The sequence below is a fragment of the Equus asinus genome, chromosome 6 (genome assembly GCF_041296235.1).
Source record: "Equus asinus isolate D_3611 breed Donkey chromosome 6, EquAss-T2T_v2, whole genome shotgun sequence".
Classification (NCBI taxonomy): Eukaryota; Metazoa; Chordata; class Mammalia; order Perissodactyla; family Equidae; genus Equus; species Equus asinus.
Genome location: NC_091795.1, coordinates 39,306,574 through 39,331,040, shown reverse-complemented (window position 1 = coordinate 39,331,040; position 24,467 = coordinate 39,306,574). Strand labels below are relative to the sequence as shown.

The window sequence follows — 24,467 nt, the reverse complement described above, 5'->3', positions numbered from 1 at the left end:
TGCAAAAAATGCCAAAACATGACAACAGATAATCTTGTACTTAAGTTATTTTTGCATATGTGAAAATACATCTGTAGGATAAGTTCCTAAAAGTAAACTTGCTGGGAAAATGGTATGTAAATTGTGATACTGTCACCAAATTGCCCACCATAGAAATTGTGTCTATTTATACACCCATATATCTTTATATGCTCAGGAACAGTATGCTATTAAACTTTTAAAAAATCTTTGCCAGTCATAGAGGTGAAAAATAATAGCATCTCAATATAGTTTTAACTTACATTTCTTTTATGAATGAGGTTGAACATACTTTTATATGTTTAAGAGTCATTTTGTATTTCCTATTCTGAAAACTGTCTATGTATACCGTTTCTCATTTCCTATTGATCATTGATCTTTATCTTATTGATTTTAAGGAACTCTTTATGAGATTAAGAAAATTAACTCTATGTGATATAAAAGCAAATTTTTTTTTCATATTGTCATTTGTCTTTAGATTTTACATGCAGTATGTATTTTTTCCAAGCATATATTTTCTATTTTTATACAGCTGAATTTATTAATCTTTCATTTTTGGGATTTTGGGTTTTGTGTTGTAGTTAGAAAGGCCTTTCTTACTTTGCTTTTTTTCCCCATGGTCTGTGTGCTAATTATCAATTTATTGCCTCTCAGCTCCAAATTCATCCTTCAATATAACTCTTCAATAATGGACAGAATCCCTTTAAGCTTTTCTCCTTGAGAGTAACCATGATGTTAAGACTTCTGAGTAGAGGGCACTGGAGGAACACTGCAGGAGGAAGGCCCTCTCCTGCTGAAAGCAATTGGGTGTGAGGACATTTCATAGCGCTCCGCTCAAGTGCCCAGAACTTACATACCCTTGATGTTATGGACTGAATGTTTGTAGTCCCCTTAAAATTCATATGTTGAAGCCCTAACTCTCAATGTGATGGTATTTAGAAGTGAGGCCTTTGGGAGGTAATTAGATTTACATGAGATCATGAGGGTGGGACCCCTACATGGGATTAGCACCCTTGTAAGAAGAAAAAGAGACATTAGAGCTCTCTCTCTTCACGTGCATGCACTGAGGAAAGATCACGTGAGCACACAGCAAGAAAACTGCTGTCTGCAAGGCAGAAGAGGGCTCTCACCAGAACCTGACCATGCTGGCAACCTGATCTTCGACTTCTAGCCTCCCAAACTTCGAGAAAATAAATGTCTATTGTTTAAGTCACCCAGTCTGTGGTATTTTGTTATGACAGCCCGAGCTAAGACAGGCAACCTCCCAGCCCTAGCCTGGTAATCACCTTTCAGCAGTCCTCTCAGCATGGACATGCATGCTTCAGGCTTCCTGCCTGCACTGATGCCTGACTCCCTCTGCTCATCTGTCCCTCCTCTCAGAGGTTTGTCTCCTGTGGCCCTCCCACTGCTGCTGCTCTTCCCTCTGGACACTGGCTGCTCTAGGCCTCCTGCTCACATTGGCATCTCCCCTCTCTCTGCATGCTTGTGCACCAGCCACTGATTATAGCTCACCTAGCAACACCAAGAGGGTTGCTTCCTGCTTTCCCAGTAACTATGGGCTAGCTCTGGCTTGGGCAAACAAGTGAAGTTCTCTGCATCCAGTGAGCTGCATCTATACATTCTCCAACTGGATCTGAACCCCAGCCTTGGGAAAGGGTCCCCTTTCCAAGTTTGTCCTTGCTTGAGACGTTTCCCTCAGCCCTAGGGTACCATAAAAAGTTCTTTTATATCTTATAGTTGCTATATTATCATAGTCCACTGTATTAAACCATGTTAAAATTTCTATATAAACTTCCCTTGTTTATATCACTGTGTGGTTTCTGTCTCCTGATTGAACCCAGACTGATACTAGCATTTATAGTTTCAACTTTTACTTTTAAATCTTTGATCCATTTGGAGTTTATACTGGTATAAGCTGTGAGTATGGATCTAACAATTTTTCTCATGTGGCTATCCAGTTAACCCAAGAATTTATTGAATAATTTTTTCCAATTAATTTAAAATATCATCTTTATTATACACTAAATTCCCACATGCATTTGGGTCTATTTCTGGACTTTAAATTGTATTCTATTGTTCTGTCTTTTCAATCTCCAGTATCACACTGTTTGAACATCTGTTTAATAGTGGAGAGGAATAGTCCTTAGCTATTCTTGCTTGTTTTTTTTTCTGATTTCAGCTTTATTATCAAGATGTCTAGTTTTCCTGTTGGAAATTTTTACTGGGAATTGCATTACATTTATAAATCAATTTAGAGATAACTGACATCTTTCTAATCTGTCTTCCCCAAATGACTTTTCATTTGTTTAAGTCTTCTTTTGTGTTTCTCAATAGGATTTTAATTCAGATAAATCTTAGACATTTATTATTAATTTCAGGCCTAAATATTTATTTGATCATTTTGGTTACTGCGATGAGATCTTTTCTGCCATTTTAACTTCTAACTTGTTGTTTTTGGACCTATAAAAGGTATTAATATCTGTATTAATTTTTGTACCAGATCATTCTTGTGAATTCTTTCATCATTCGAAATGATTTCCTAGTTGATTCTGTTGATTCTCTAGGACATTATCTTAATCTGCCAATAACTAAAATTTTATTGCCTCCTTTCTTATTTTTATATTCTAATTTATTTTTCTTGTGAATTGCATCAGTGAAAAATCTCCAGGACACTGTTAAATAATAGTGATGACAGTAAACTTCCTTGTCTTGCACAGGAATATATTCAGTGTCTTTCCATTAAGTATGATCTGTTTCTTGAGTTGTCATAGACATATATTGTGCTCAGGGAATAGCTACCTATTCCTATTTTATTAAGGTTTTTGAAAACAAGATTGGATGTTGTATTTTATTAAATGCTTTTTTCAGTACCTACAGAGATGAACGTGACCATATTTTTTCTTAGACGTATTAACAGAGTAATACAGAGTAAACTATATTAATAGATTTCCTACTATTGCGCCACCTTTTTTATTCCTGGCATATGACCCTTTTAATACAAGCTGGATTCTATTGTCAATACAGCTGGTCCTCCGTATCCACGGGTTCTGTATCCGTGGATTCAACTAACTGCAGACTGAAACGCCTCTGATGATTGCGTCTGTAATGGACATGTACAGACTTTTTTTCTTTCATTAGACCCTCAACAATACAGTAAAACAACTATCTATATAGCATTTACATTGTATTAGGTATAATAAGTAATCTAGAGATGATTTAAAGTACACAGGAGGACGTGTGTAGGTTACATCAAACACTACACCATTTTATATGAGGGACTTGAGCATCTGTGGATTTTGTTACCTGTGGGGGTTCTGGAACCGCTCCCCTGATGATACTGAGAGATGACTGTACTTAATTTGGGATTTTGAATAGATATTCACAAGTGAGATTCATCTGTAGTTCTTCTTTTTGTGCAATATTTCTTGGGTTTTAGTATCAATATTATATTATCTTCATAAAAATAGTTTGGAAGGTTTTTTTCTTTCTGTGGTATGAAACAGTTAAAAAACACAGTAATAATGGTCTGTTCTTTAAAGGTTTGGTATTCCCCAGTGACCATTTGGTTTTCCCAGTGCTTTAGTTTTAAGGAAGGTAGTTCTTCGATAACTTTCTCTGTTCCCTTTATGGGAATGGTAAGTTTAGATTTGTCTATCTCTTCTGAATTCACTTTCGGTAATTATATTTTCATGGGGAATTATGCATTTTACCCAAGTGTATCTGTGGTTATTTTCCCTTTATTTTACCTTATTTTGTATATATGTACCTTTTCTGTCTGCCCGTTTCCTAAAACCTAGCTAACTAATGGTTTATCTACTATTTTTCCCCCAAAGAATATACTTGGATTTATTAATTTGTTCTACCATTTTATTTTTTTATATTCATTATGTTTTGCTTTTGTCTTTATTATTTCCTTCCCTCAGTTTTCCTTAGGCTTCTTCTGTTTTTCTTTTGAGTTGGTTGTTTCATTTATTTTCAGTTTTTCTTGTTTACTAATTTAAATTAATTAAATTAGTAGTTTAAAGTTATGAATTCCCCTCTTAGTACTGTTTTTTTCGTATCCCATAGGTTCTGATATGTAGAGTTTCATTATTATTTTCTAGATATATTGCAATTTTAGCTTGGATTTCCTCTTTGACTCAAAAGTTATTTAACAGTTTAAAAATTTCCAGATGGTAGGGACTTTCTGTCCTCTGGTTTTGTCATTTAGTTCTAGTTTTATTACAGTGTGTTCAGAGCATGTTGACTGGACGATTTATACTTTTGAAATTCTTTGAAGTTGTGGGTTTATTTGTGGCTTAATATAAGGTTGACTTTTGTTAATATTCCATGAGCACTTAAGGAGGGTGAAGATTTCATATATACATATAATCATATTTTTCTTAAAAATGTTGATGCTATGTTATTTGGTACATAGGTACTCAAAAGTGATATATTTTCAATAGACTCCCCCTCCAACAAACCTTCTGTGCTGAATATCTTCCATATACCCCTCTTGATAATTCTCTACTCTTCTCTGCTTTGTGCCCTAGCATCAAAGTGCCATTCTTAGTCTTATTTAGTGCTTTTTGCTCCAAATTCAACCTTGTCTGATATTAAGATCATGCTCTTCCTTTTTTGGGAGGGGGTTTGCATTTGCCTAGTATACCTTTGCTCTTCCTTTTATTTTCAACCTTTCTGAAACATTTTGTTGTAGTTGTGTCTTTTGAATACAGCAGAGTTTTGCCTTATAATCAAATCTCTATGTTTTAAAAGTATTTTAATAGGTGAGTTTAACACACTTATATTTAGTGATATGACAGTTATGTTTATTTTTAATTATATTAAGGTATACTCTATTTTCATAGCTTTTGAAAAATCACTATACTGTGTAATTTTTGTTTGTTCTATATATGTTTTTTTAAATTAAGATGATGATAGTTAACAACCTTGTGAAATTACAGATGTATATTATTGTTAGTCATGTTGTAGGTACACCACTTCACCCTTTGTGCCCTCCCCCCAGCCCCCTTTCTCCTGGTAACCACCGGTCAGTTCTCTTTGTCTATATGTTAACTACCACCTATGAGTGGAGTCATACAGAGTTCCTCTTTCTCTGTCTGGCTTATTTCACTCAACATAATACCCTCAAGGTCCATCCATGTTGTTGTGAATGGGACAACTTTGTCCTTTTTTATGGCTGAGTACTATTCCATTGTATATATATACCATATCTTCTTTATCCAATCATCAGTTGCTGGGCACTTAGGTTGGTTCCATGTCTTGGCTATTGTGAATAATGCTGCGATGAACATAGGGGTGCATAAGACTTTTGGAATTGCTGATTTCAGGTTCTTAGGATAGATACCCAGTAGTGGGATGGCTGGGTCATAAGGTATTTCAATTTTTAACTTTTGAGAAATCTCCATACTGTTTTCCATAGTGGCTGCAGCAGTTTGCATTCCCACCAATGGTGTATGAGGGTTCCTTTTTCTCCACAGCCTCTCCAACATTTGTCACTCTTGGTTTTGGATATTTTTGCCATTCTAACAGGTGTAAGGTGATCTATATATGCTTTTATTGTCATAGTTAGAAAGGTGTATTAGTTTTAGTGTTTATCTTTATAACTCCATGTTTACATAATTCCTTTATTTCTTTAGCAGTATCCATTACTGAATAATAATGAAAATCTCCACTATGAACAATGACAAAATTTGTATATTTCCTTGTGTTACTCTTCCCCTCCCTCTCCTGCAGCACTCAATTATAGTCTATTATATTATCTTTACTGGAATACTTTATGCTGTTTAGTATAATATATCCCTATTATTTGCCACTTTTAAAAAACTTTTTATTGAGATTATGATAGTTTACAACCTTATGAAATTTCAGTTGTACATTATTGTTTGTCAGTCATGTTGTAGGTGCACCACTTCACCCTTTGTGCCCACCCCCTATCCCCCCTTTCCCCTGGTAACCACTAATCTGTTCTCTTTGTCTACATGTTTAACTTCCACATATGAGTGGAGTCATACAGAGATTGTCTTTCTCTATCTGGCTTATTTCACTGAATGTAATACCCTCAAGGTCCATCCATGTTGTGAATGGGACGATTTTATCCTTTTTTATTTGCCACTTTTAATGATTGTATTCGAATGTCAGCTATTAAGCATGAGGAAATAAATGAGACAGACAAATTAGAGCACTATTAATCCTAAAATCTCATTGTAGGTCATATATGATTTAAATAACTTCTTTGTTCTCATGAAAAGTTAAAAAATTGGTAAGATTTTCACAGTAAGGGAATTCTTCTGAAACTCTACTTTGAGAGGAGATTAATCATTTTGGTCAGATTTATTTATATTAAGGGCACAATGGATATAAAAGGAATTCTAATATTTTAATTATGATTCCTCTGTCTTTATTCCTTATAAAAAGTTCAGGATTATTTGATTCTACTCAGAAATTAAATATGAGGAGATATATTGAAGTGTTCTTCTTGGGCAAGATTTCCTACCTGCTATCTTTCTTCATTTATATTTTGAGCTAACTCTGCAGACAGAAAATGTCAGATATTTATATAGGTCAGAGACAATGGATTTGAGGTAACATTTTTCCTTAAACGAAGATTGGATTGTTCCATACATAAGGTTACGGCATTGTTCCCGTGATTTTCTTGAGCTTTTAACCAGGGTTGAACATATTGTTCTTTTGGAAGGAAATTTTGGCTTGCAATTTTTCCTGAGTTACCAGTCAGTGGTTTTTAGTCAAGAACAATCTGTCTTTCCTAATGGAGTGACTAAGGGATCAAGGGACTCATCTAGGGCCAAATGTACTGAAGAGTGCCAGAGGCATATAACACAGTCACTTGAGGAGGTAAAAAAAATCCTTTTACCTTTGTTTGGGACATGAGCTCATCTCCCAAAAAGCCTCCTATACTGGATATCCTCCATTTGTCCTTCCAGATGACTCACTAATTTTTTCTACCCCTGTTGCCTGACAGAAGATTGATATCACAGCCAAACGTGGTCATGGGACAGACACACACAAGGAAAATGGCACAATAGAGGAACAAACCCACCACATTGCCATAAACATCACTGTCACTTTCACTGTGTCCTCAGTGTACTCATAGGATGTATGATCACTGGATTATATATGATGAGAGTTATACACTTTACTTATCCATTCACCAGTTAATAGACATTCTGATTATTTCCAGTTTGGGTCTATTATGAATAATGCTGCCATGAACATTCATGAACGTGTATTTGTGTGGACATATGTTTCATTTCTGTTGGGTAGATTCCTGGGGGTGGAATTGTTGGGTTATATGGAAGGTGTATATTTACATTCTAGTAATATCACCTTTGTTTTCCTTTAACTTTTTATTTTCAAATAATTATAGATTCACAGAAAGTTGCAAAAATTGTACAAAGAGGTCCTGTGTACCCTTCAGTTTCTTCCAGTGGTTACATCTTACGTAACTATAGCACAATTTCAAAACCAAGAAATTGACCTTGGTACAATGTGTGCATAGAGTTCTATACCACTTTATCACACATGTAATATTCCATCACTACAAAGATCTCCCTCATGCTACCCCTTTATAGTCGCCTCCACCTTTTACCATCCCTAATCCCTGGCAACTATTAATCTGTTCTCCATCTCTATAAGTTTGTCATTTCGAGAATGCTCTACAAATAGAATTAATATGTGTGTCTATATGATACTGACTTTTTTTTTCCACTCAGCATAATACTCTTTGAGATCCATCCAAGTTGCTATGTGTGTCAATAGTTCTTTTCATTTTATTGCTGAGTAGCATTCTATAGTATGGATATACTAATACTAGTTTGTTTAATCATTAACCTATTGAAGGACATTTAGGTTCTTTCAAGATTTTGGCTATCACAAATAAAGCTCTTGTTAATATTTGAGTATGAGTTTTTGGGTAGATGTAAATTTTAATTTCTCTGGCATAAATGTCCCAAAGTACAATTGCTGTGTCATATGATAAGTGTATATTTAGATTTTTAAGAAAGTGACAAACTATTTTCCAGCGAGTTTACATTCTTAGCAGCAATGTATGAGAGATTCAGTTTCTCAGCATCCTTGCCAGCATTTGGTATTGTTACATTTTTTATTTTAGCTGTTCTAATAGGTGTGTAGGATAATTAAGACTCATCATAGTCTCAATCTGCATTGCCCTAATGGCTGGTGATGTTGAACATCTTTTCATGTGTTTATGTGCCATCCGTATATCCTCTTCAGTGAAATTTCTCTTCATGTATTTTGCCCATTTTGAATTGGATTTTTTTTTCTTACTGTTTCTTTTGAGACTTTATATATTCTAGATATGAATCCTTTGTGAAATATGTGGTTTGAAAATATTTTCTCCCATTCTGGAGCTTGTCTTTTTATTCTCCTCACAGGGTCTTTTGCAGAGCAAAGTTTTTAATTTTGATGAATTACCTTGATGAAATTTGATGAAAAACTCCTATGTTTTCTTCTAAAAGTTTTAGTCTTATATGTAAATCTGTGATTCATTTTGAGCTATTTTTTTTTTTTAAGATTTTATTTTTTCCTTTTTCTCCCCAAAGCCCCCCGGTACATAGTTGTGAATTCTTCGTTGTGGGTGCTTCTAGTTGTGGTATGTGGGACGCTGCCTCAGCGTGGTCTGATGAGCAGTGCCATGTCCGCGCCCAGGATTCGAACTAATGAAACACTGGGCCGCCTGCAGCGGAGCGCGCGAACTTAACCACTCGGCCACGGGGCCAGCCCCCATTTTGAGCTATTTTTGAAGAAAGTAAGAGGTTTAGGTCAAGGTTTATTTTTTATCATGAGTGTCCTACTGCTCCAGCACCATTTGTTGAAAAGGCTATCCCTCCTACATTGAACTGCTTTTGCATCTTTGTCAAAAATCAGTTGACATACTACTTTGGGCCTATTTTTGTGTTCTCTATTCTGTTCCTTTGATCTATGCATCTAGCCATCCACCTATACCACATAATCTTGATTATTGTAGCTATAAGATAAGAGTGATTCCTCCTACTTTTCTTTTTTTCAAAATTGCTTTAGCTATTCCAGTTCGTTTGCCTTTCTATATAAATTATAGAACAAGCTTGTCTATTTTCAAAAATAATTTTTCTGAGAATTCTATAGGAATTCCATTAAACCTATATATCAAGTAGGAGAGAATTGATTTCTTTACTATGTTGAGCCTTCTGATACATGAACATGGTATACCTCTCCATTTATTTCGATTTTTAAAAACTTTCTTTCACCAGCATTTTGTAGTTTTCAGGATGTTTTGTTAGATCTATTCCTAAGTATTTCATTTTATTAGAGCCATTGGCTATTGTTAATGGCAATATATTTTTCAGTTTCTACATGTTCATTGTTAACGTATAGAAATACAATTGATTTTTGTATGTTGATCTTTTATCCATAACCATGCTGATTCACTTATTAGTTCTGTGAAGTTATTTTTCTTTTGGAAGATTCTTTTGAGATTTTTTTATATGTACCATCATGTCATCTGCAAATAGGGACAGTTCTATTTCTCCCTTCTTTATGCTTTTTAAATTTCATTTTCTTACCTTATACCTAAGTGCTAACTAAGATTTACAGTACTATGTTGAATAACAGTGGTGAGCACAGACATCTTTGCTTCATTCCCAATTTTAGGGGTAAAGCCTTCAGTCTTTCACTGTTAAATATGATATTAGCTGTAGGTTTTATCATAAATGAGTGTTGAACTTTGTCAAATGCTTATTCTGCTTCAATTGATATGATCATGTGATTTTCTTCTGTAGCCTGTTAATATGGTGAATTACTTTAATGATTTTCAAATACTGAACCAATCTTGCATCCCTGAAACAAACTCTACTTGGTCATGGTGTATTAATCCTTTTTGTATATTGCTGAAATATATTTGTTAATATTTTATTAAGATTCTTTTTCTGTGTGTCTATATTCATGATAAATCTTGGTCTTTAGTTTTTTTTGTATTATCTTTGTCTATTTTTGGTATTAGAATAATAACTGGCCTCATGAGTTGGTAAGAGTTCCCTTCCCTTATATTTTCTGCAAAAGACTGTGTAGAATTGACATTAATTCTTCTTTAAACATTTGGTAGAATTCTCCAGTAAAACCATGTGGGCCTGGAGACTTCTTTTTCAGGAATTTTAAGACTATGAAGTCAATTTCTTTAATAGTTATGGGACTACTCAAATTATCTATTTCGTATTGGATTGTGGTAGTTTGTGCCTTTCAAGGAATTGGTCCATTTCATCTAAGTTGTCAGATTTATGTATGTAAGCCTGTTCATAGTATTCTCTTATTATCTTTTGGATGTCTACTGGGTCAGTAATGATACTCCTTGTTTCATTCCCGATATTGGTAATTTATATCTTCTTTCTCTATTTTTCTTTGTCTATCTTGCTATATGTTTGTCAATTTTATTGATCATTTCAAAGAATCAGCTTTTTATTTCATTGATTTTGTTTTTTCTGTTTTTAATTTCATTGATTTGTGCTCTTTATTATTTTCTACCATCTGCTTGCTTTGGGTTTATTTTGCTCCTCCTTTTCTATTTTCTTGAGGTGACAGCTTATATTACTGACTTGAAACTTGTGCTTTTCTAATGTAAGCATTTAATGCTATAAATATCCTTCTCTGCAGTGCTTTAGCTGGATACCACAAAGTTTGATACACTATAATTTAATTTTAATTCAATTCAATATATTTAAAAAATTTCCCTTGACATTTCTTCTTTGACCCATGAATTATTTAGAAATGTGTGGCTTAGTTTCCAAGTATTTGGAGGTTTTCTTGTTATTTTCTGTTATTGATTTCTAGTTTGATTCCATTATGATCAGAGAATACACTGTATATGACTGCAATTTGTTCAAATTTGTTGAAGTTTCCTTTATGGCCCAGGATATGGTCTATTTTGATAAATGTCGTGTGGGTGCTTGAAAAGAACGTGCATTCTGCTGTTGTTGGGTGGAATATTCTATAATGTCAATTAGATTCTGTTGGCTAATGTTTTTCCACGTCCTTGCTGATTTTCTATTTGTTCTACCAATTGTCAAGAGAAGGGCACTGAAGTCTCCAACTATAATTGTAGATTTGTCTATTTCTTCTTTCAGTTCTATCAATTATTGTTTCATGTATTTTGCAGCTGTGTTGTCTAGTGGATGATACATATTTAGGATTGCTATGTCTTCTTGTTGGATTGACTCTTTTATCATTATTTAATATCTCTCTCTGTACCTAGTAATATTTGCTCTGAAGTCCACTTTATTTGATGTATTAATACAGCCACTTCTGCTTTTTTTAAGATCGTCACCTGAGCTAACAAGTATTGCCAATCTTTTTTTCTGCTTTATCTCCCCAAATCTCCCCAGTACATAGTTGTATATTTTAGTTGTGGGTCCTTTTAGTTGTGTCATGTGGGACTCTGCTTCAGCACGGCCTGATGAGCGGTGCTATGTCCATGCCCAGGATCCGAACCGGTGAAACCCTGGGCCGCCAAAGTGGAGCATGCAAACTTAACCACTTGGCCACTGGGCCAGCCTCTGCTTTGTTTTGAATAATATTTTCATGGTATATCTTTTTCCATCCTTTTACTTTCAACTTAATTTTATTGGGTGTGAAGTTAGTTTCTTGTAGATAAGATATAGTTGGGTCATCTTTTTCCTACTCTGCCAAACTCTTTCTTTTAATTGGTGTATTTAGACCACTTACATTTAATGTAATTATTGATATGTTAGCCTGCCAATTTATTTGTTTTCTGTTCGTTCTCTCAGTTTTTCATTTCTCTGTTTTCTTCTACCTATCTTCCTGTGGGTTACTTGAATATTTTTTTTTAGAATTCCATTTTGATTTATTTCATAGTGTTTCTGAATATCTCTTCACATAGATTTTTTTAGTGGTTGCTCTAAGTGTTACATTATACATATATACTTATCATAATCTACGGGTGTCAATATTTGACCAGTTTGAATGAAGTGCAGAAATCTTAACTTCCTTTAAGTCTCTTTACCCTCACCTGTTTATAGTGTACTTATCATAAACATTTCCTCTATATACATTAACAATCATATCAGATAATGTTATAGTTTTTGCTTCAATTGTCAAATATAATTTAGAAAACTCAATAGAAGGTCTATTATATTCATCCACATTTTATTCTTTCCATTGTACTTTTTTCTTTCTGGATATTCCAAGATTCTTTCTTTTATAATTTCCTTTTGGTTTCAAGAACTTTTAGCCATTCTGTTAAAGTAAGTCTGCTGGTGACAATTCTCCTAGTTTTCCTTCATTTGAGAATCTTGATTTCTGATTCATTTCTTAAGGATATTTTCACTGGATACACAGTTCTGAGTTAACAGTTCTTTTCTTTCACTGTCTGAAAAGTGTGACACTTCCTCTGGTCTCCATGGTTTCTGATTTAAAAACCTATTGTTACTTGATTGTTTTTTCTTTATAGGTAAGGTATTCGTGTCCTGCTTTCAAGAGTTTTTCTTTGTCTTTAGTTTTCAGAAGTTTGATTACGGGGGCCAGCCCGGTGACACAGTAGTTAAGTGAGCACGTTCTGCTTCGGGCGGCCCAGGGTTCGCAGGTTCGGATCCTGAGTGTGGACATGGCACCGCTTGGCAAGCCATGCTGTGGCAGATGTCCTACATATAAAGTAGAGAAAGATGGGCATGGATGTTAGCTCAGGGCCAGTTTTCCTCAGAAAAAAAAAAAAAAGAGGAGGATTGGTAGCAGATGTTAGTTCAGGGCTAATCTTCCTCAAAAAAAAAAAAAGAAGTTTGATTATGATGTGTCTTAGAAAAGATTTTTCGTTTGTTTGTTTATCCCATATGGGGCTGGCCAGCCTCTTGAATATTTAGGTTTATAACTTTTGCTAAATTTGGGAAATTTTCAGTGATTGTTTCTTTGAAATTTTTTCCGGCCCCCCCCCCCCCCCCCGTCCTTCTCCTTTTCTCTTAGACTCTGATGATATGAAGGTTAGATCTTTTGTTATAGTCTCACATGTCTCTATGACTTTGGTCATTTTTTTAAAGTCTATTTTCTCTCTGTTGCTCAGACTGGGTAATTTCTATTGTGTCGCCAAGTTCACTGATTTCTTCCTCTGTCCTTTCCATTCTGCTGTTGAGCCCATCCACGGAAGATGTTTTGGTTTTTTAAATTTAGGTTATTGTATTTTTCAGTTCTAAAATTTCTATTTCGTTTTTCCTTATACTTCTATTTCTTTGGTGAGACCTTAGATTTTTCCATTTGTTCCAAGCATGTACATAACCACTTGTTGAAGCATATTTGTGATGGCTGCTTCAAACTTCTCTTCAGATAATTCCCACATCTGTATCATCTCAGTGTCAGTGTCTCTTATCTTCTCATCCAAGTTGAGATTTTCCTGGTTCTTGATACGATGAGTGACTTTTTTTTATTGTATTCTGGCCATTTTGGGTATTACGTTATAACTCGAGGTGTTGTTTAAATCTTCTGCCTTAGCAGGCCTCCTCTGACACTGCACCAATGGAGGAAGTGAGGTTTCCACATAATTATTGCCAGGTTGGTGTGTAACTCTATTTGGCATGTGATTATACCCCAGAAGGGAGGGTACCCTGTTACTTCCAGGTAGGAGTGGAAGTTCAGGTTCCCCACATGGTCCCCACTGACACTCCGGGGGTGGAGAAGTTCATTACTATCAGGTAGGCACAATAGTCCTGGCTTTCCAAAAGGCCTTCACTGATACCACCCTGCCTTGGAGGTAAAAAGGTGCTTCACTGACACTCCCCCCATGGCCTCCACTCTGCCTCCTCCAACACTACCTCAACAGGGAGAGGGAGAGATACCTTGTTAATGTTGGGTGGGGGGCGGGGCAGGAGTCTGGGCTCCCACATGGCTTCCATGGACACTACAGGGGAGGAGGTTTTATTCACACTAGGTAAGGATAAAAGTCCTGGCTCTCCACTAGGCCTTCTCTGACTAACCCAGCAGCAAGGCTGCCTCAGGAAGGGGATGCGCTAGAACCTCTGAAGTCTCTCTCGTCCCTGTGATTCTGAACTTTGAATAGGGGAGAAAGTGAAGATTTGAATTTGTTTGAGGAGGAAGAGATACAGTTGTTTATGTGTGAGGGAACTTTGCAAAAGCATTGCCCCGGCCCAGTCTTTCCTTCTAAAACTCTACGGGGAGTTTCATGTGGAACTGCAGAGAAAATATTTTCATGTTTCTGTACAGTTAGGGCTTTCTGAGCAAAGAAACTAGAATCTGGGTTAAAGAACAGTCTTGGAAGTTAAAGGGTGATTGAATAGCTAGAGACCTCTGAAGAAATTCAGACTTATTTCCTTGTGTTTGCATTTCAAAAGGGGATAAAAGGGATCAGCTGCTTACATTCCAAAGGACTATAAATGCCAAGGTTTCTCTCCCTCTCTCAGGAGTGGAGGGGGGCAAGATGTGGCCTATTTTAACTCCCATATTAATTTTGGGGTTTCTCTTCTGCAGTATAAATGCCCCATGTGCAAGATGACAATTGGCTCTCATTGCGTTGCCTGTGGGGTACTGAGTGTGGGAAATGGGCCCAATTATTGCTGTAAGTAATAATAACCATGCTATCTGCTCTAGAAACTTCATATTTGCTTTCAGGATAGAATTAACAAACATAGTTATACTCACCACAAAGGGGAGGACGCATTCATGCTGATTCCGTACCATGTATAAGCTGAACAGGGACATGCGGCTGGGGCCCATCAAGCTACAGGCTAGAGAGAAAAAGTTCTGCAGAGCCTCACAGAGGTTTGAGCAGATGTCAGCCCAGGATGGTAGAGCGATATGCACAATGAGAAGCCTCGGAGGTTGCTGGTAAATCTGCGTGGGAGCAGAGGGTCCTTTAACGGAAGTTCGTCTGTGATACATGGCAGCTAGGTGGAACAGCAGCCACTATCTGGATGTTCTCTACACCTATAGGGAAGGAAAGAGAAATCCCTTGCTTTCACAAAACTGAATTATATGCCATGTTGAAACAAAGAACACAGGTCTTGGGGACTAAGTCCAGAAAGGAGTCAGACTGGGTGCTAACTTAAGCTTCTCTAGGCTATCCCATCTTAACAGTTCCCAAGGGCTCTAGAGGTTTGCCTGTAATGTAAGGCTGACAATGCTCGGAGAGGCTGAGTGGAACTAAACAAAAAGTTACACAAAAGTCAAACTTCAGTCTCAAAGTAAGCTATCTGCCCTCAGAAACTTTGTTTCTTTATTGTACTTATTGTACTGAATTTTAATTTGTTTCTATGACTGCCTCTCCCACTTATATTGTGAGCTTTCCAAGAGAAGAGAACCTGTCTCATCAACTTTACTTATCAGTGCTTAGCACAGTGTTTATTTGGTACATAGTAATTCTTTTTTTTTTTAGATGTTTCTGATTGGCCTTCTTCTTTTTTTTTTTTTAAAGATTGGCACCTGAGCTAACAACTGTTGCCAATCTTCATTTTTTTCCCCCTGCTTTTTCTCCCCCAATCCCCTCAGTATATAGTTGTATATCTTTAGTTGTGGGTCCTCCTAGTTGTGGCATGTCATAGTAATTTTTAAAGATGAAAATATGACCACGTTTTCCCCTTCAAGACCCATTCAAGATCCTTCACGGCTTGATCGTCGGCCTCACTGGAGGCTATTCTTCACCTCAAGTTTTTCACCAAAATAAAACCAAATATACCACACACTTCAGTGCATTTCCTCATGCTTCTTTCTCTGCCTCCAACACCCTTGCCTTCTTTCTTTACTGGCTACTTACACTTCTCCCCAGGGCTCAGATTAGGAAAGGAAAACAAATGAGAACACTAAACCAATATTAGGAATGAGAAGGGGACATCATTAAAAATGATCAAACATGGAAAGGATCATAATAGGATATACTGAAAAACTTTATGCCAATAAGTTTGATAGAATGGATAAGTTCCTAAAAAAAAATCTCTAACCAATTCAAATCAAAAAGAAAATTTAAAAACCTAAATAGTCTATAATCATTGAAGAAATTTAATTGGTAGTCAAATATCTTGCCACAAAGTAACTACAGGGCCAGATGATTCCACTGACAAGTTCTATCAAACTCTCAAAGACCAAGAATTTCAATCTTAAATTCTTTCAGAGAACAGGAGAGGCAACACCACTCAATTAATTTTACTAGGTAGCATAACATTTGATACCAAAATCAGATAAGAGTATTATAAGAAAAAAATTATAGGACAATCTCATCCATGAACTTGGATGTAAAAATCCTAAACAAAACATAAGTAGATTGAAAACAGCAATATATAAAAAGAATAACACATCATGACCCAGTTAGGTTTGTCTCAAGAATGCAAAGTTGATATAACATTAGAAAAAGTCACATTCATCACATTAAAAGATTAAATGAGAAAAATATGATCATCTCATTAGATGCAGAAAAAGCCTTTGTTAAAATCAATGTTCATGCATGATAAAGAATCTCATTAAACTAGGAATAGATGATAGAAATAATCTGATAAAATATGTTTACAAAATCTAGAGCAAATATTTTTAACGGTGATGTTGACAACTGCCCAAGACAAGAAGCCTGCTACCATCACTTCTATTCAACACTGTAGTGAAGGTAGCAATAAAGCAAGACAAATAAAGAAAAGGCATTGCAATGGAAGAAATAAAACTGTCATTGTGGGTAGATGATATGATCATGTATACAGAAAATCTAAAAGAATATACAGTTTTATAGTTTTCCCCAAAAGAGCTCATCTTTTGTTAAATTTTATTCTTAGAGATGTTATTTTTTAAATGTTAATTTACATGACATCTTTTTAAATTTCATTTTTAGTTTGTTGCTAATGTATAGAATAAAACTGATTTTTGTATATTGATTTTGTATTTAACAACCTTGCTGTACTCTCTTGCTAATTATAATAATTTACCTGTAGATCCTTTTGAAGTTTTTGTTCACAGTCATATAATCTGTGAATAATGACATGCACCAGGATACATGAACAAAGTCAGATCATAGCTGCAAAAAGACTATTCATAACAGTCTCGTTTACAATTACCACAAAACTGCAAAAACAAATGTCAATCGACACTAGAATGGATAAATTCTGATATATTTACACATACAGCAATGAAAATGAATGAGCTAGAGTTACATGCAACAAAATGGATGACTCTAAGAAACCTAATATTGATTAAAAGGAGCAAGACACAAAGAATACATATAGTATGATTCCATCTATACAGATGTAAAAAGTAAGCAAAAATAATGACATTGCTTAGGGATGAGTACATAATGGTAAACTGTTTTACAAAAGCAAGGGAATGATTATCACAAAAATTAGGGTAAAGATTTTCTCTGGAAAGGAAGGAGGGCATTATGATTAAAAAGGAACAAAAGGGGTGGTTCTAGGGTGTTGGCAATGTTCTATTTCTTGATCTGTATTGTGGTTACATAGGTGCTCACTTTATAATTATTAAACAATGTGTTCGTGTTTTATAAAATTTTCTCTGTCTATATTTAACAATAAAAATCTTTCAAAAAGAACGTTAGGATAATCATAAAAGAAAATATTTTTTAGATTGAAAACAACATGTCCCCACCTCTGGGAACTAAAATGATTCCATATAATTGTTTTTTAGCTAAAGAATGCAGGGAAAATAAAAGCTTCTTTGATTTCCCCTGAGTCCAACAAAAGAATATTTATGATAACTTTTAGAAACACGTTGGAATTTAGTATTTTTAAAAATGATCTAAGAGTGCAGAGATAAATGTGCTTCCCAAAATGAATCTGTGAAGTTATTTCCCCTCAAACTTTCCTTTTTGGATAGGGGAAGTTAGCATTTGTTCATTCAACAATTTTTTACTGAGCTCCAATTATGTGCTGGGTATAGCAAAACACATAAATGAATGGATATGCTAATCTGACAAAAGTAATCTTGAACAAGAAATCCAAATCAGTGACCTATGTGTCTACCAAGAAAGCACATATAAATATCTTTTAAGTGTACTTGAAAATTAAGTGCATGGGACCAATGTAATGCTGAATTTGACACTGACATACAGATTCACATAGACAAACAGGTACCCAGACAGAGGCTTATTTAATGTAGAATGAACTGCTATTCCTCTCTATCTTCCCTCACATCTGAAACTCTTGTCATTTTAGAGTATAGGCAGTTCTAACTTTGCATGTTTCCAATATATACAAATCTCAGTTACTACAGTTTAGTTAATTAACACCAGTCGCTCATCAACACAGTTCAAATGTCAGTTGCCATAGAATATTAACTGTAATTACATAAAGTACAAATCACAGCTGGCTCTTGAGTCCACAAATCACTGCATAACAGGTGCACATCATAATCAGTGATCAATTACGTCACTTCTTTCAAAGTTTGTTGGTGACTGGTCACTGCAGATCTCAGTTTAAGCACAGATAGCAAAGTGTGTAGTTGTTTTACCTCCTTGTCTTCTAGTGATAAACCCATATGACATTTTACAAAAATGGATAATTAAAAGAAGAAATTGGCCAACAAAGATGAAACAGTAAGTGGTAATGCTGAAAGTGAAAGTTGATTGGAACAAAAAGGGAGTTACAGAGGAAAGCTGACTGTGAGAATATTGACAATGCTGCCATTTGACAGACTATAGACAAGCAGCCAGAAGAACTCAATGAAGGTGAACTTATCAGCATAAATGAGGAAAGTGGTTGTGACAAAGAGTTTGAAGATGTCCCAGAGAAAGTGCCACTGGCAAAACACTTCCTATTAAAGGAACTCTTGGAGATATTTTATAAAATTGAAAGCACAAAGGATAAAATGATGGAAGCTGATTGGCACTCAGGAGTATCACAATTTGGTAAGACACAGAAAAAATGCTTGCTCTGTCCTAAGTTATACCACGAGAAGACAAGCACAAGCACTGTTCGAACCACTCTTGATAAGTTTTTTACAAAGAAATAAAACACTTTAATTCTCAATGTTTCTAATGTCTTAAATTACAGTGTGCTAAACAGATACCAGTTTTACTATTTTTCATTTCCCTGTACACTTATAACTGAGAGTAAGAGAGCTTTTAATGTTTTTCAACAATTTTGAGAGGTTCCAGAACAAATATAATTTTTTTCCATTGGTTATAAGATCACTTTGAAGCATTTCAGCTTGCACAGTCCTTTTTAGATCCCACACTTATGTGCAATTCCAAGACTGTACTTTAAATGACATAAGAGACAGCTGTCTTCCCTACATGCTCAAACACGATCAATTAATGCATCTGATGCATCTGGCCATAGTAATAAGCAGCATCTGACTATTTCTGACCCTATACTCTTCACTTTTCCCAAGAACACTCACTTATTGGTGTCCCCCTGCAAACTGGTTAAACCTGGAACTGGGCCTCGAACCACCAAAAGCCGTCAAGTTATTCCCTTACTAAAAACCAATGGCTTCTAATCACACTTAGAACAAAATCTTAAATCTTGACCCTGGCTCCGAAATTCTGCATGTGTCTCCTTCCCAATTCTCCATGCTCCTGCCATGCCATCCCTGCCCAGCCCCTTCCCATCCCACCCCTGTCCCTGGGGCAGCTTTCAGCGCCACAAATGGGTTTGGCCTCTGCCTGTGGATCCTGCTGCCGGACATTCTTTTCTAAGCTTTCCCCCTCCTTCACCCTAGTCATCCTTTAGGTCTTATGTTAGGACCCCTCTACACGCCCTCATAAAAGCACCTATACCATGCTTTTATAGCCCTTGGACACTTTGTGTGTTGGATAAATGATTCAACGGTGCTCCCTCCTGCAGGGCTGCATTAAAAATTTCGTGGATCCTAAGCACTGTTGCCTTCAAGGGCCCCTTCCTCATTTAAAAGAGAAAAATTAAAAGATTTTCGTGGATCCCAAAAATTTCATTTTTTTTCTGAGGTAAGAAAAAAAGGAAACATTTTCTTCGACCCTAAGGGTTTTTTGGTTTCTTCCGACTTTACGAGAAGTTAAAAATATTTTCGCGGGCCCCCTACTGTCGTTGGCCGTAGGCACAGCACCCACCGCGCCTGACGGACGGGCGGCCCAGCCCCTAGGCCCCCGAGAGCCCGCTGAGGACACCGGCGGCTGCCTGTCCTGTCCTGTCCTGTCCTCAGAAACTTGTGCGGAGGGATGACTCGGACCCGAGGGAGAGCTGGGCCTCTGGGCGTCGCTCCCGCCCAGGCACCGGCCAGGCCTCAGGTGGGCCCTGAGGGCAGGCGCGAGCTCGGCCCAAGCCCATTCCGCGAGGCGCTGCCCGCCCTCGGGGCTGTCTTCCCTCCCTGAGGCCCTCAGACCTGCCCCTGCCCCAGCTTAGGAGCAGTGCGGACGCCCCGCCGTCCTTAGGAAGGTAAAAGCCCCTTTACCTGGTCCTTCCTGCTCTCCGTGTGCGCCTGCGCCGCCGACGGCGCCCCCCGCAGGCCGGCGGCGTCAGGGCTCTGCGAGCGCCGCCTCAGGGCCCGCCTCAGGCTGCGCCCCAGGGCGCTCCTCCGGACGCGCTCTCCAAGGCCCCGGCGCCGGAAACCGCCCTTCTTTGGCCCTGAGGTAGAGTTTTGGATCTCTGTGGACAATATTATGCTAAAGCTGACACTTCCTCGTTAGCTCCTCCCATGAAACATTCCGGTGGCTTTAACCTTTCTCTTCCACGTCATTCATTCACTCATTCAGTCACTCTTCAATAAATATTTGTTGAGAGCACACTGTGTGCCAGGCACGGTGCTAGGACTGGGATAGAGTGGTCACACGAACAATGGTCCCCGCTCTCAGGGAAGTTAGAGTTTAGTCTTCCCTCTGGGAGTTCTTTTAAGTCTTTTCAAGCCTCTACATTCCAAGGGGGTCTGCCCCTGTGACTCATACTCATTCTCATTCACTGGCTGTTAATTCCTATAGTCCCTTTGACAAAAGCCAGTTGGGGATAGGAGTGTCCTGGTCCTTATTAGTTGGCTGGTCTGGGTCTTCAGCTCTGTCTTGTTGGATGAACATTCGTCTCTGAATTAGCCCACAGGAGAAGAAAAGGTAATGCTAGTACCAAACCGGAAATGGACATTTTATGATTATTTTTCCCCTCTTTATGATTAGTTTTCCCCCACTCAGTTTATTGCCTGAGATGTAGGTTGCGGGAGGGAAGGTCAGTTTACCAATGAGTGGTTCAGGATAGGATAGCACCAATAGGAAAAGAGCCACCTGCCTATGTTCTAGTCCCTCTAAACCACTTGTGCTCCTCTCAACAGCTCCTCAGAGTAAAACCAGAAATATTTAACCCAAGTGTCCCAGTGTTGTAATCTGATGTCCAACAGACTTCCTGTGTTTCAATATAAGGGATAGCTTCTCAACAGGTCTTTCCCACATAGTCCAAATTAGTCTTCCAGTCTCTGATCTCCAGATTATCCTTTCAATGATGTTAGAATTGTCCTTGTAAAAATATATTTGGTCATGTCATTCTTTGGCTTAAAAACTGTTTGTGTTTCCTTTCTGGTTACAACTATTATAACTGACCCCAGCTACCTTACCAGGCTCAACTCCAACAATACCCTTACTCTAACTCCAACCCACACCACTGTGGAAATTAATAAAAGAAACCTTAACTAAATTGGGGTCGGGAAGGCCTGAAGAGGGAGCTCTCATGCCCTATCACACATGTCAACTCACCAACAGGCAGAGACAGAGGCTTGCCTCTTCCACGGAAAGTAAAACTACTTCACTACTGAAGGAAGATTTCTCTCCCCACCTGGCAATGGCCCAGCCAGTGAGAAATGCCCAGCTCAGCCAATGAGAATCCGTTGCTGCCCTGAACTGTTACTTTTCCCCAGTGGGCTTTCCTATGGGACAGCCCTTCCCTACTCCCTCTTTTTCTCTATAAAGGCAGCTCCCCTTCTTTCTTTTTTGGAGTTGCCTATGGTTTAATAGTAGGCACATCGTGAATTGCAATTCTTTTGGCGATTCCCAAATACACTTGTTTTGAAGCTTTTCAAGTCAACACCACCTTTTGCTGCCAGCTATAATAAATTTATCTCTGTACTGTCTATAAGTTGTCTTATCTGTCTGGAGTGGTATTTATTGAAAAAATGTGCCAAGAACCATGCCAGACATGGAAGACTATGACATGATTCCCTGAAGACCCCACTAAACTCTGAGGATGACAAACTATAATTGCTGAGAAAGTCCTTGCAGACTTTCAACTACAAGGAGGGTATTGACCAACAGTGTCAGTTGCTGCCTTAGAAATCCACTGCCGTGATAGCATGGAGACCACATTTCCCACAGGCTGCTCCCAGTCGATGACTGAGTATGGCCGGGATATTAAGGCAGACTTATTCCTGGGAGACATGGGACTCCTCTCATGGGCGGCTTTGGCTCGATGATTCCTCAACAGCCTTGCTGAATTTTCAGAATGCTTCCTTCCCTCTTGTCTTCACTTGGGGTCAGACTTGCACCACATCTGACTGCTCTGGAAGCCTTTCCTGGCTTCTTCCTCATTTTCTCTCATAGGTGTTTTGCCTATAAAATCCTTGTAAATTTAATCTTGTCTTAGTATCTGGTTCTTGGAGGACCCAGACTGACGTGAATATTTGAACAAGTAATTCCAGACAAATGTAATAAGCACCAATAAAGGTATTAAGCAAACATTCACCAAATATTTACTGACTGCCTACTATATGCCAGACACTGTGCTAGGCTCTGAGAATAAAATCACATCTGCCCTCTTGGGGCTTAAAGTCTATGGAGGACAGTCAATGGCAATGTGCTGTCATATGAACTACAGCAGTGGAAACAACAAGGTTATGGGGGCACATAGGAAAGCATAGACTTGGAGATTTGGGGCAGGCCTTTTGGAGAAAGGGATTATCATTCTGAGCTGAATCAATGAAGTGAATAGGAGTTAGCCAAGCAAGGGGCATGGAGAGCACTCCAAGAGAGGGGATGCTGAGGGAATGAATAAACTCAGCTAGCCTGGAGCATAGTATATGGAAGAGGTAGTCAAGGGGCCAGAACATGTAAGGTCTTGTGGACTATATTAAGGATTTTGGATTTCATCCCATAGCAAAGGTGAGGTGGGGAGCTGGACTGAAGTGTTTTAAGCAGAGGAGTGATATGATCTGATTTGTGTATTGGAGAGAACATTCTATCTGCCCTAAGGGGAATGGATTGGGGGCTGGAGTTGGGGTGGTGGTGGCTGGGCATGGAGGTAAGACTGGAGTAGGAAGTAGCCCAGGCAAGAGATGATGGTAGTTTGAATTAGGGTGTTGGTAGGGGGATGCAGAGATGTGGTGGAGATATTTAGGGGTTAAAAATAATAAGTCTTGGTGATTGATTGGATTGCTTAGGAGGAATCTAGAATGACAGAGCCTAGAACATAGTAGGCATTCAATGAATATATTGAATAAATGAATGCAAAGTTTCTGGCTTGGACAGCTGGAAAGACAGTGGTGCTATATATAGAGATAGGAAACTTGTTTCTACCATCTACCACCCAGTTACTCAGGCTGGTGTGGAGGTGAGGATGACAACTCAGTTTTGGACATGCTGAAATCAAGTTCAATATGCAGTTGGATGTATGTGTTGGAACCTGAAAAGAGAATTCTAGACTAGAGATGTAGATTTAAGAAATAGCTATTAGTTAAATTAGTATGAATGAGACTACCTAGAGCAGCAACTTTTTTCAAAGTGGGGATTTTGGCCCATTAATAGGTAGCAAAATCAATTCAGTGGGTTGCAACCAGAATTTAAAAAAACAAAATAGAATAACATGCAATACAATAGAAAATATCAGGGTTTAGCTCTTGAACTAATTATAATGTGTGACTTTGTGAAAAGTTTACTAATATATTATGAATGTATATACTCGTGTGACTAGGTTGCAATGTAAAATGAACTTCTTATTGTGTATTGCTGTCAAAAAATTTGAAAAAGAGTTTTGAAAAACTCAAAAGACAATCAATGCCTAAACCATGTTCAGAGAAGGGACGAAGGCCTAGGGTAGATTGCTGAGGAGCAGCTAGGGAAAGGCATATATCAGTGCTAGAGGAAGAAGCTCAGAGGAAGGTCCCATTGCGTTGAGGCTAGTGTGTTACAAAGAAGGTTTCAGAGAGAAGATTTGATGAACCAATCTCAAATATCTAATTTCCCTTCTAGACAAAGGAATTTGAATTCAGACATCATATTTTAACCATCTTCTTATCTTTGGTGCTTACCAAAATGCCTAGCAGATAGTAGGCCCTCAATAACTATTGAATGAATAAACCAGAACTTGCACTTCAGAAAGATTACCCTTTCTGCCAATCCCAAAGGGGAGAGATTGGAGATAGGGTGCTTTTTTTTTTTTTTTAATGAAACTATTGCATAGTCTAGGTGAGTGATGATGAAGTCTCGAACTATGACAGTAACGGACAGAAAAGAATGGATTTGTGTATGAGGCAGAATTATCAGG

General features: G+C 37.5%; 1 protein-coding gene across 1 annotated transcript in view; it reads right to left on the bottom strand.

Moving 5' to 3' along the window:
* Nucleotides 1-20,539, bottom strand: part of M1AP (meiosis 1 associated protein) — an 84,177-nt gene extending 63,638 nt beyond the window's left edge. Inside the window, exons 1-2 of the mRNA XM_044772725.2 lie at nucleotides 20,407-20,539; nucleotides 14,689-14,973 (exon numbers count right to left, since the gene is read on the bottom strand). Of these exons, the coding sequence (XP_044628660.1) occupies nucleotides 14,689-14,928 (240 nt within the window). The 5' untranslated portion in view covers nucleotides 14,929-14,973; nucleotides 20,407-20,539. The remainder of the gene's footprint in view (nucleotides 1-14,688; nucleotides 14,974-20,406) is intronic.
* Nucleotides 20,540-24,467: the final 3,928 nt, after the last annotated feature.